The sequence below is a fragment of the Gymnoscopelus braueri genome, assembly GCF_963280865.1.
Source record: "Gymnoscopelus braueri genome assembly, chromosome: 13".
Lineage (NCBI taxonomy): Eukaryota > Metazoa > Chordata > Actinopteri > Myctophiformes > Myctophidae > Gymnoscopelus > Gymnoscopelus braueri.
Genome location: NC_137615.1, coordinates 35371297 through 35382891, shown reverse-complemented (window position 1 = coordinate 35382891; position 11595 = coordinate 35371297). Strand labels below are relative to the sequence as shown.

Below are 11595 nucleotides of genomic sequence, written 5' to 3'. Positions count from 1 at the left end.
CACAGAGCGTGACGACGGCTGTGTTTACAGCGCATAACCTTGAAGCAGGCTGGTGAAATATTTAGGATCCTATATTTTGATGTAAAGAGGGAGGCCCCCTCCTCCTCCTCCTCCTCCTCCTCCTCCTCCTCTGCTGCTCCTCGGGAACCAGCAGCTTCGATGAGAAGAACGGTCCTCAGCTACCGTTTCCCCCTCGACGTCAACGTCCAATCCCGGGAGCGATGCTGCGCGTCGCGCTGTCCAGCCTGTGGATGTTGTGGGTCGGCCCTCGCCGAGTCCATACCGAATAATAATGCACCTGCTGCCTCTCTCTCTCTCTCTCTCTCTCTCTCCCTCTCTGTCTGTCTCTCTCTCTCTCTCTCTCTCTCTCTCTCTCTCCCTCCCTCTCGCTCAGCAGCAGCCGCAACGGTGGATCCTAGCCATTACTGGCAGACTCAAATAAATAAATAAATATGTAAATAAATAGATGTAGAGGCGCTCCCTATCCTATCCCCCCCCCGGTAGGCGACGCCCAGTTCGCCACTTCACAACATCATTTCTTCCTTTTTTAAATGAATGCCGACGATGTGTTGTCACACTCACAGCACGGCAGCAGCAGCAGCAGGGCCAGCGATGTCTCCCGGCAGCGCTACGGGGGAACGGAGCGGAACGGAACGGAACGGACGGGACTCTCCCTGGATTCTGACTATGGACGTTGCCAGCTGAGAGCTGGCCGTGTCTGTGCTGACGTCACACAGCCTGCATTGAGCACGCTCCGCTCCCCGGGCTGCCTTGTCACCCACTGTTGTGGCTGTGCTTTAACGCTATGGGCCGTGCATCTCAGACGTTTCCATTTCAAGGACCCCCCAAATTGGGATATCATACAGGTCGAGTGGGCACCTAAACATGGTGGGCACCTCAATGTTAAATTGGCTTTTTTTTTTCTTTCCAATATATATATATTTTAAAGGCTATGCTTTGGGAAATGGTCGGAAACAAATAATGCTAAAGTATACATGATTTGAACATACACGGTACACCATTAACTTCTTGATTATGTCAAATTACTGATTTTTTTCTTCCCTACACACACACACACACACACACACACACACACACACACACACACACACACACACACACACACACACACACACACACACACACACACACACACACACACACACACACACACACACACACACACACACCTAGTGCCCAGAGTTCTCAGGTGCTCACAGTTCTGGTTACCCCAAATTGGTATACTGATTTTGATGCTATCATTTTGCTGGGGACCCCTGGAACTCCCTCACGGACCCCACTTTCAATAACAAATAAGTTAGAATTCTCAGGGGAAACTCTTAAGTTATGGAGGCGGATATCTCTTGGATGAGGTGGTCAAACATGTTATGTTAACCACTTAAACCGTGATATATTATGTTTTGTTGACAGGGGTCCCCCAGGGCTCGTTTCTTCCTTAATCTGTCCTACAGTCATAAGATCGGAAATTCTGAAAATCACATTTTACAATAAACTTCGATAAGTAGACGGACACACTTATATTGTACTTAAAGGTTTTGGAACATCTTATCTTTATATCTGCCTGCTAGTACACTGCAATAGCCTGGATGACAAAATCGCATTTCATCATCCCCAGCGCTTATGGCTCCCGGGGAGATACCACATTTCTCTTTTGGGTCTAAACTAAAGGTTAAGACTCAAGACAACTTCCACATCTTCTGAACTGTACCATTATAGTCAGACACACAAACTCAAGCTGCAAAATAACATTTTTATTGCAATACACAGGTTGTTTTTTGTCCTTCTGCTGTGCTCATTGCCTGCCAGGCACATCAACACTCAAGGGAAAGGCTGGCACTTGAATACCGTGAACATGTGCAGTAAATGAAGTAAGTCTGTGAAAACATCAAGTTTTGACACCTTAAGTCGGCCATGCACTTTTCCAGAGTTCACTTGTGTTCAGCCGTTTTAATTTAAAACATAAACAGAGGCCTACCCTGAGCGAGGAGCATTTTCTCTCCAGAGCAAGCAATGATGACAGAGCAGAATACCCGCAAAATACATTCGGCCTCCACATGTGACAAAATGAAAATGTAATTTTTGAGGAAACAGGCAACTTTGGAAGTGGGCAATGTCGACCATCTTAGTTTAAAATGTTGGTGTTGCTCCTTCATCAGTGTTCTAACCTGACAGCAGCAAATCAAATGTAAAACTTTGTAAGTCAGTGAGAGTGATACTGTCATATGGCAAGGTATCATTTGTCAACAATAAGCTTACCCAGAGCTTTTATTTGGCATAATCCCTTTGACGGTTATTCAATAGTGGTCAAATAAACATTTGGTTGCAAACATTACCATCAACTCTCTAAGGCATCTTAAAGCATTACATAGATGGGACAACCTACTCATCGTCAGTATGATCTATGGAAATGAAGGTGACAATAAACATTTGAGAACACAGGCCCACTTAAAAAAACTGACTTTTGTCTGCACATTGCCCAAGAACACTAAACAAGCCATTCATTTGTTTTATTTGACATAACCGTGCCTTTGACCAACATGGAACTTCTTGAAAAAGTTAAAAGAAACCGTAACATTGAATGACTGAACTATGTCAGTTTCAGTAATTAGATTGAAGACAGCCTGTTTGTTGATTGTACGCATGATTGTTAAAATGTTTCACAGAATGTAAAAGCTACAAACAAAGAGAGGGCCAAGGATTGGGGCAAAAAGTGCAAGAAGTTATGAACAACAGTCATAATCGGGAATTCAGCATAAGGGGCTAACATTCCTGATCGTACAGTTGAAATAAATGGAGGGGAAAGGACAAATATAAAGTTGGAATGAGGTTGAGTACGACAGCCGACAAGGAGAGGTGCACAGACAGAAAACAAGGGAGAGTGTCATATGGGAGGGTGTTCAGTAGAAGACAACACTAGACTTTCCTCCTGGGGGGTTGAGGACCCTGTTGTGAGAGCGAGGCCGGGGCCCCAAGTGGGGTTCGTGGTCCTTAAGCGCTTCAGCCTGAGTGGTGGAAGGGGAGGACTCTGGCTTAGGACAGGCTGGGGCTGGGGCAGGCTCTTCCTTGGCCGGGACAGGGACTGGGGCAGGCTCTTCCTTGGCTGGGACTGGGGGCTGGGCAGGTGGGGAAACAGGCACTTCTTTTACCTCCACTTGGCTAACTGTGGCCTGGGGCACTTGAAGAAACAAGAAGAAGGTGTAAGTGTGGAATACCTAAATACATTCAGAATTTGTATCAGAGACCAAATCATAAAAAAGCAGAACTACTACTAACAATAATAATACTTCTCTCAGCTGATGTGCACAACTTTGCTTTTAAACTAATGATTTTGTTAAGTCCCATAGACTGAAAATATAGTATATTTAACTATGACAATTGAGTGCAAGCATTCAACAAGAAACTTTGCAATAGATTCAAGTACAATTCATACCTGAACAAAACTAATCATCTAAAAACCCCACTAGCAGCAAGGATGTACTGCTCCTTACACCCCCTGATGTTACTTTTGTAAGCTTGTTCTTGACATGTCTGCAAGCGCCCTCTTGTGGTTATAACTGTACTGAACAGTTCAGACATTACATGCATTGTGTGCATCCTTTTCTATGAAAAATATAATAATTAAATATAATAAGAATTTAATATGGGTTAATAAAAGGAATAATATAAATCTATTAGCCGAAACAAACCTTGTATTCTGTTGAGTGAAAAATAAAACTCACCTGGTGGTTCAGGCTCAGCAACCACACTTACATTTTCCTAAATATAGAAAAAAATAAGGTGTAAGAAAACAAGTTCCTTAACATTTATTTATTCATTTGTCAAACAGCTTTATCAATCCTATGCCATACAGAATAACCATGACCAATTATGGTCAGCATATACTCAACTCCACTGAATTAGATTTCCTATTTTGACTGGGTAGTCGTCATCACTTAGATTTATCATTTGAATTATTCCCTCTAAAATATTCTAAGTATTATGGTAAAGGGTAACTAAACAGTAGAACATTTTTCATCATGGTTCTGATAGCTTTGTGGTTTGTATGCACTGTAAAGTTTGTTGTGCACTTCAATTTCCACTCTCAGCTTAATGTTACCCCACTATAATCAAGGGAATGTTACACACTGATTTCTGTTTATGTCTAGCACTTGCAAATTATTTATTTTTGGGGGATGACTACATTCAAGTCTGAGAGCAGGCTAAACTTAATGCACATGACACCAGTTTTCTGGTTTATATTCTCAACACTCCCCACACTCATCTCTCACACACACCATCTGTGACCAGATAACACTGCAACCAATTATCTACTTACATTCACATCCCCATGGCAGATACTTTCATAAGGAGTCTGCTCAGAATGTATGAGTGATTGAAATAATTGTGAAAGAAATGGGCAGCACCTAATTGCACTACATGCAACACCAGTGTACACGCTACACTCCCTCTGCCAGCCTAGGGAGAGCCCAGAGCCGAGCTCATGCCTCCTTCAATGCATGAGAGCTAACAAGCCTTCTTATCACCTGACAGGGGGGAGTTTCCCCGGTTGGACGTAGCCAAAGATTGTTAATATACGAAGATACACGATCTCAATTACGAAGATACACGATCTCAATTGGAGCTACTAGAGGCGAAATAGTACACAAATCCTACAAATGGTCTCCTAAGTAGGCATGGTTTGCTTCTCCCCCGACCATCCCACCACCCTCCCCTCTCCCTGACAACGTCATGTGGATGTGCATTTTCTTCATTAAAGAAAATAAATGCTTTACATGTTTGAAAGTGCACTGTTACTGTTATATGAAACCCATAAAATTCCCCCCCACAAACACACAAGTATTATTCAGTTTTATGCTAGATGTGCTCAACATTGTAACAGGCCTTTTATTTATAAAAGGTATATATTTTACCACTATAGTAGTGATGTGCGGGTCAGGTTTTTTCATGACCCGCCCCGCCCCAACCCGCGACGGAACCCAACCCGCCTCAACCCGCGACCCCATATAAATCTATGGCTCAACCCGCCCCGCGACCCGCGGTGGGAATATGAATATATATTATATAGCGCTCTTTTAAGTACCCAAAGTCCCTTTAAATGTCTACAGTAGCACAACATTGTCATGGGCTGAATAAACAAGCATGTTGTTCAAAATAGGGTTTGTTTTTTTTTTTGCGTGTGAGAGCGGCTGACCCGCTCACCCGTAGCCCGCATAATTTCCTCTGAAATCCTGACTCGACCCACCCGCGCCGCGGGTTGACCCGCGGGTCCCGCGGGTTACGGGTCGACCCGCTCATCACTACACTATAGACTATAGTTTGTTTAGCATGAATGTTTAGCAAAATGTCATGATTCCCAAATCATACCCCATCAACCAAGACAGTTAATAATAATGGATGATAATGATTTCACATACTATATTCAGAATCTCAGTTTATCAGTTTTTAGAGCATCATAGAGTTAAGATCTAATATAATAATACAAATATAAGACGGAGCCCTCTATGTCTCGTGCGTCAGACTGCAGATGGACTCTTCAGATATCTTCCCAAATCTTGCGAGAGTTTGTTGCTGGGATAGAGAAAAGTCGATAACAAAGTTAAATTTCTCCTCATTTGTGTCTCTAAAAAAGCCATTTTAGTATGAAAATCTTGTACATTTTGTGTGTCTTGTGACGATCAGGTCCAATATTTAGTTCAGTGAGCATGGAGCTAAAGAATGGTTCAGAAACAGTTCACGTTCATTCTCCCATTGGAATCAATAGACTCCAACCTGCTTCCTGTCTCCTAAAAAGGCATCCCCCTACGTCACGCAGATACGGGAAGTAAACCGGAGATCGCGACTCTTGCCATTTCCCTCTTGGACGTAGCGCATGGAAGGAACACGTTATTCCAACCAGTTCCTTTCCCCTCCATCAGGCGCCCCGGCTGACCAGGGGGAGGCAGTATAGAGACCAGGATTACGGCATGTTTTTGTGAAGGTATCTACCCTTGGGGACACGGGGAGAACATGTAAACTCCACACAGAAAGGCCCTTTCGCCAACCCCACCTAGGGTATGGGCACTGATGACGCGGAGGAGAGGACGTGCCAGCGTCCCCAGCGGGAATCGAACCCAGGACCTTCTAGCTGTGAGAAGACAGCGCTACTGACTGCGCCACCGTGCCCCCGATCCTCGCTATTTTCATACCATGAATTGTGCCCATTAAAAATCCATGTTACCCGAACAGATCGCCAGGGGGTGGCAGGAGTGGAAACAGTAGGGGTGTCATAGGTAAAGATGTACCATGCACAAGGTTAGCATAATTACGGTCCTCTGGGTTGCAGACGGAATTGCATGCGTTATGTTTTGAGACAGAGTTGGAACTGTGGCTTGCAGGGACATAGATTTATTTGAGACTTGGAAGTTAACCTGCTATTGAAAGAATTGAATAAATAAAAGACCATTATCGAGCAAATAAGCACTCGCACTGGGATCCAGGAACAGTAAGCGTAACCCTTAAATGACTGAAATATACCTAGTGTACAAATACACACTATTTTACTCGCAGTAAAGCTTTTCCTAACCTTTGGCTTGTTGGGGTGGCCTTGGACTGGGCTTTGTTCAGGTGTGTGCTCTGGTCCCCCGAAAATGTTGCTGGAGGGTCCTCCTGGAGGTACAGGCTTCTGTGCCTGAGCTGGAGTGGGAGGATCCCCAAATATTCCACTACTCTTCCCACCTATAGCATCAAAAACATAAAATCCAAAAGATATTAAAATGTGTTCATGTTATTTTGCAGTTGGGGAGGTATTGGCTATCCATCACTGTACATTCATTTGTCAGAGGGTGTGTGGCAGAGTTCAATTTTCTGCATTGTTACTGACATTCACATTAAGGCTCATTTATACTTGGTTGCACAACAACAATGATGTATTTTCAACTGAAAAAGGTTCATGAGGTGCGTGATAAACAGACTCCCATTATGGATGGGAGTTTGGGCATGTCTTGTACGTTTGTACACTTGGAAGTGTTGTGTGACATACGCACTACATGACTCCATGTTGTTGACAGAGACAAGCTTGTTCATTTATCATTACATAATATATCTCAAGTTCATTTTACGGGCACTGGATCAGATACACCTTGGCTATCAGCCGCTGGGGTCATGCTTTGTAAACAATCCACAGTGCATGCAGCGCTACGTGACGTCGACTTTTTTGTGTTATCCTTTTAGCCTAACCCATTAAAACCGGGAAAGCATCTGTGTCATTTTTTATTTTTGCGTTGGCTATTCAAAAATAGCTGACATACAAGCTCACTGCTATTTTTTTACATTTAATAATTGAAAGTGTGAGAACTGCTGATTTAGAAGGCATTTGTAGAAACGGCCTCAGATCTTAATGGGCTAAATGTCTGACTGTACCTTGTGCAGTTTACTTTTCTGACTTAAGTATTCAATCAATCGATTCCCAACTAAAGGACGGATTTAGCGTTGTCGGTAAGTAGAAGCAACGCCGGCATCGGTTGCAATTGTAGGCCTTTTTTTGTTTTGGGCAGCACGTTCATAATGACATGTACTGGTTCAGCCAGTCCACATAAAATCAAACCAGTTTAATCTTGCACAATGGAAAATTCCAAATTTGAGGACATCTGCATTTCATAGGAGAAATACACAGAAGAGACAGTGCCTTACCCATTATCCCTAAACTTCTTTGCCATTTTTTACCATTTTTAAAAACATTTTAAAATAGTTCAAATAGCCAATCTACAGGCTCACAACGTGTCAATGTAGATCGGCTAGTTGAACTATTTGAACATTTTATAGTAAAGAAATTGCAAATAAGTTCAGGGATAATGGGTAAGGCCCTGGTGAAAATATGGCCCAGGGTATTTTCCCCATACAATGAGGCTGAGGATTTTCTTTAACATACATATTAGAAGAACTTTGAGGTCAAGATGGCAATGAGCGAATAATTGTACTGTAGGGATCTTGTGACCACTTTCCTGGTCATTGAGAGAGCCTGACAAGCCTGCCTCTACTTGTCTGTTTGCCCAGACTGGCTAGTAGTCTAACCTGGGGGATTGGAGCGTCTGGGTCCTGCCTGGGGCTCTTCTGCTGGAGCAAAAATGGTGGAGGCCGACTTATTGGCCCTTCTTGAAGGAGAGACGTCATCCTCATAACCACCAAACAGGTTACTGGAGGCACCTCCTGGAGGCCGCAACACTCTGCAGACAAATGAATAAAAATACATTTAAAAAAAGACTTGTCATCTATACCTGTCACATTAGCTCCAGCATTTATCGAAGGCTGGGAACCTGGCCAAAGCAGGAACAGTACATTTAATGTGTGCGAGTGTAAGTAAGCATGCGTGAGAAATGATGGCAGTCTTAAAACAATCAACCAAATGCATTGCACTCAGAGGAAGAATCAATTGCTTATTATACTTGTTCTTTTATGTTTCATTTTTATTGCACCGTCATTTTTAATTGTACTTTTGACACTGCTGAGGCAGTGACTAATGGGATCTGAAACAGGTCTATTCTTAAACAATTGCTTAACTTTAAAATATTTCAAGTTAGATTCGATATGTCCACACAGAGCAGAGTGCCCTTTTTTGGTCCATGATCAACTTACAACAGAATGTACTCAAAGCTCAACACTATGATGACATATCACATTTATGTGACGGGGGAAAACATGACGTTGTGTTCTAATGAAAGGAGGATACTGGTCTGGAAGACCAGGATGACCAGTACCATCCTTCAGAGGCGGCAGTGGCACAGGAGTTATAGTGGCCATCTTGGAATCGGAATGTTCCCAGTTCGATACAGAGCTCCGCCTGGCTGCGAGTCGAAGTGTCCTTGAGCAAGACACTTAACCCCCTAAACTGCTCATGATGAGCAGGTTGGTGCCTTGCATGGTTTCCTCTGCCGTCAGTTTGTGAATGTGTGTGTGAACTGGGTGAATCTGAAATGCAATGGGAAGCGCTTTGGGGAAAGGCGCTAAAGAAATAGTCAATTTACCAGGCAAAACTACACAAACATAAACGAAACGATTCCTTCTTTAAAAGTAGGCTAGCTGTCTTCAAAAATGTCCACTGTGCTCACTACTGCCTCCCACGGTGCCTTTTGCTAAAGAAAGCAAAGCAATAACGGTCTAAACCGTTGTAAAGTTAAATGGGCCTATAATAATAGTTTTCCCCGTCTAAAATCTATTTGAAAGCAAGACAGTTAACAAGGAGGAGTACAATTTGCATAGGAAAATGAGAGCAGAGAGGGACATGACAGTGGAACAGGGACGTGGTGTTATGTAGTCGACGCACCAGCGATGTTTTGTGATGATGTGATAATGCCTTGGAGTGACAAAGCACGTCATGCTATGCGGAGATACTTTCAATGGATCGAGGAGCCTTTAGATTCATCTTCACTTCATTAGAAAAAAGAAAAAAAATGTTCATAGACAGCCAATTTCAATGGTCTTAAACACAATGCTTGAATAGAAACTTGAGCTTGGCCACAGCGCCGTCCTGAACAAGCACACAGCAGCCCTCTCCGCGGGCAACGCCTGGTAGGTGTTGTGTCAAATGTGGTATCCCCGTCAGAATCAGTTTCCCATCGCTTCATCCCATTTGGATTTAAATGTGATATGAGAAAATAAAACACGTAGACAGATTTACCAATCGTTGAACTATCAAAACGTCTAGAAGGTCTAAATAAGCAGCTCTCAATTTAACGTACAGATAAAAGTAGCCTAGACACGACTCGAGGCCAATGTGGCAAATTCTCGTATATTAATACTCTCTCAACCAATGAAGAATAAATACAATAAATATACTCTATATAATGAAAAGCGTAAAAACTAAGGAATATGATGGGGGTATGAATGTTGTCCTTTAGTCCCTGTCCACAATATGTTTACTAGAAAAGTATAGGGAAACAGATTTTGACGGGTTACCAATTTTGGCACAACACCTGTTCCGTAGACCCCTAGCTAGCTAGCTAGCAGTGGTGGTAAAAGTACTCAAACGTTTTACTTAAATAAAAGTAACAATACTGCAATGTAGAATTACTCCGTTATAATTAAAAGTCCAGAATTCAAAATGTACTGGAGTAAAAGTACAAAAGAATTGGCATCTAAATATAATTATAGTATCAAAAGTAAAAGTACCCATTATGCAGAATGTCCCATTTCAAATGAATAATGTATACAAATCTCTAGAGAATATATCCGTTTTCAAATAGCCAAAGTTTAAATAGGGCTGAAGTGGTTAATGTTTAAATAATAATAATCCAAATCTACAAAGTAACTTTTCTAATATATGAAATTGAGTAAAAAGTACAATATTTGCCTCTGAGATGCAGTGGAGTAGAAGTACAAGTACTGAAAATGGGAAAGACTTCAGTAAAGTAAAAAATACCTTAAAAAATTACTTAAGTACATGTACTTAAGTTACTTTCCTCCACCACCGCTAGCTAGCTAGCTTAGCAAGCCAGAAAGCTCCAGCTGAACCTTGCCATAAACACGCTAAGAGACAGTCAGTCCCATCAGACATCATTCTAACACCAACCTAACAGTAGCAGAGAAACAAGCTAGCAGTGGTGGGAGAAGTACTCACATTTTTTACTTGAGTAAAAGTATCAATACCACAATGTAGAAATACTATTCAGAATTTACTTGAGTAAAAGTACAGATGTTGGCATCAATATGTGCTTAAAGTATCAAAAGTAAAAGTACTCATTATGCAGAAATGTCCCATTCGTTTGAAAATTGCAGATCTACAAGCTCACAACGCGTCACGATGCCACGCGTTGTGAGCTTGTAGACCGGCGAAATACATATATAGAGCTTATGTGGTTAATGTGTGTTTAGTGGTATTAATCTAAATTTAAAAAGTAATTTAAGTTTTAAAATAATTGTAGTGGAGTAAAAGTACAATATTTGCCTCTGAGATGTAGTGAAGCAAAAGTACTGAAAATCGGAAGTACTCCAGAAAACTCAAATTTGTACTTAAGTGCAGTACTTGAGTAAATATACTTGTTACTTTACACCACTGCAAGCTAACCGCTACAAGCTAAAAAAAAAAACCCAAAGATTAGCTGGCAAAAAAAGGAGGGCGACTGAACTTTAATTAAAACACCGCAACGCTGACTTGTATGTAAATCCTTCATAATAACTCCTCCGTCGAGTGAAGTTACAGTGAACCGTCGGGCTCGATGTTTATTATTACTTTACTTATTATTATTACTTATTACCTCGAGCTGGGCTTGTTGCTGTCCAGACCCTGGAACATGTTTGTCGAAGTCATGGTTTTCGTGTCGTCAAAACTCAACAAGACGAACAACAACTTCTCTCTCTAAAACCCAGACCAGTTTAACCGTCTCCTGTACGTGTGTGTGTGTGTGGATACAACCAGTGTTTCATTCTTGCCAGCGTTGCCAGATGTTGTGAGAGAAATAAGCAGCCAGGTCTAGGAAAACAGGCCCAAAAGAAGCGACATGAGCAATTTAAAGTTTAAACGGTATCCGGAAGAGTCGCCCCAAAATACGCTCACCCCCATTTTTTTCGCGGACCGCTCGACCCCACCCCCCTGCACCCCCA

At 42.2% G+C, this 11595-nt stretch overlaps 1 protein-coding gene across 1 annotated transcript; it reads right to left on the bottom strand.

Annotated features, from left to right (window-relative positions):
* Window positions 1–1757: 1757 nt before the first annotated feature.
* Window positions 1758–11393, bottom strand: jpt2 (Jupiter microtubule associated homolog 2). The gene is made up of 5 exons (XM_080446063.1): window positions 11250–11393; window positions 8071–8222; window positions 6584–6735; window positions 3741–3777; window positions 1758–3196 (listed from the first exon to the last, which is right to left on the bottom strand). Exons 1-5 carry the CDS (start codon window positions 11300–11302, stop codon window positions 2919–2921), a joined length of 672 nt encoding a protein of 223 aa, XP_080302189.1. The 5' UTR covers window positions 11303–11393; the 3' UTR covers window positions 1758–2918.
* Between the last annotated feature and the right edge of the window lie 202 nt (window positions 11394–11595).

Excerpts from the sequence above, each read along its gene's own strand:
- jpt2 (XM_080446063.1), bottom strand. The coding sequence starts at position 11,302 with ATGACTTCGACAAACATGTTCCAGGGTCTGGACAGCAACAAGCCCAGC. Across the intron at positions 6,736-8,070 it reads CAGACGCTCCAATCCCCCAG|GTGGGAAGAGTAGTGGAATA; the intron begins GTTAGACTACTA and ends TTGATGCTATAG. Across the intron at positions 3,778-6,583 it reads GCCACCCCAACAAGCCAAAG|GAAAATGTAAGTGTGGTTGC; the intron begins GTTAGGAAAAGC and ends TTCTATATTTAG.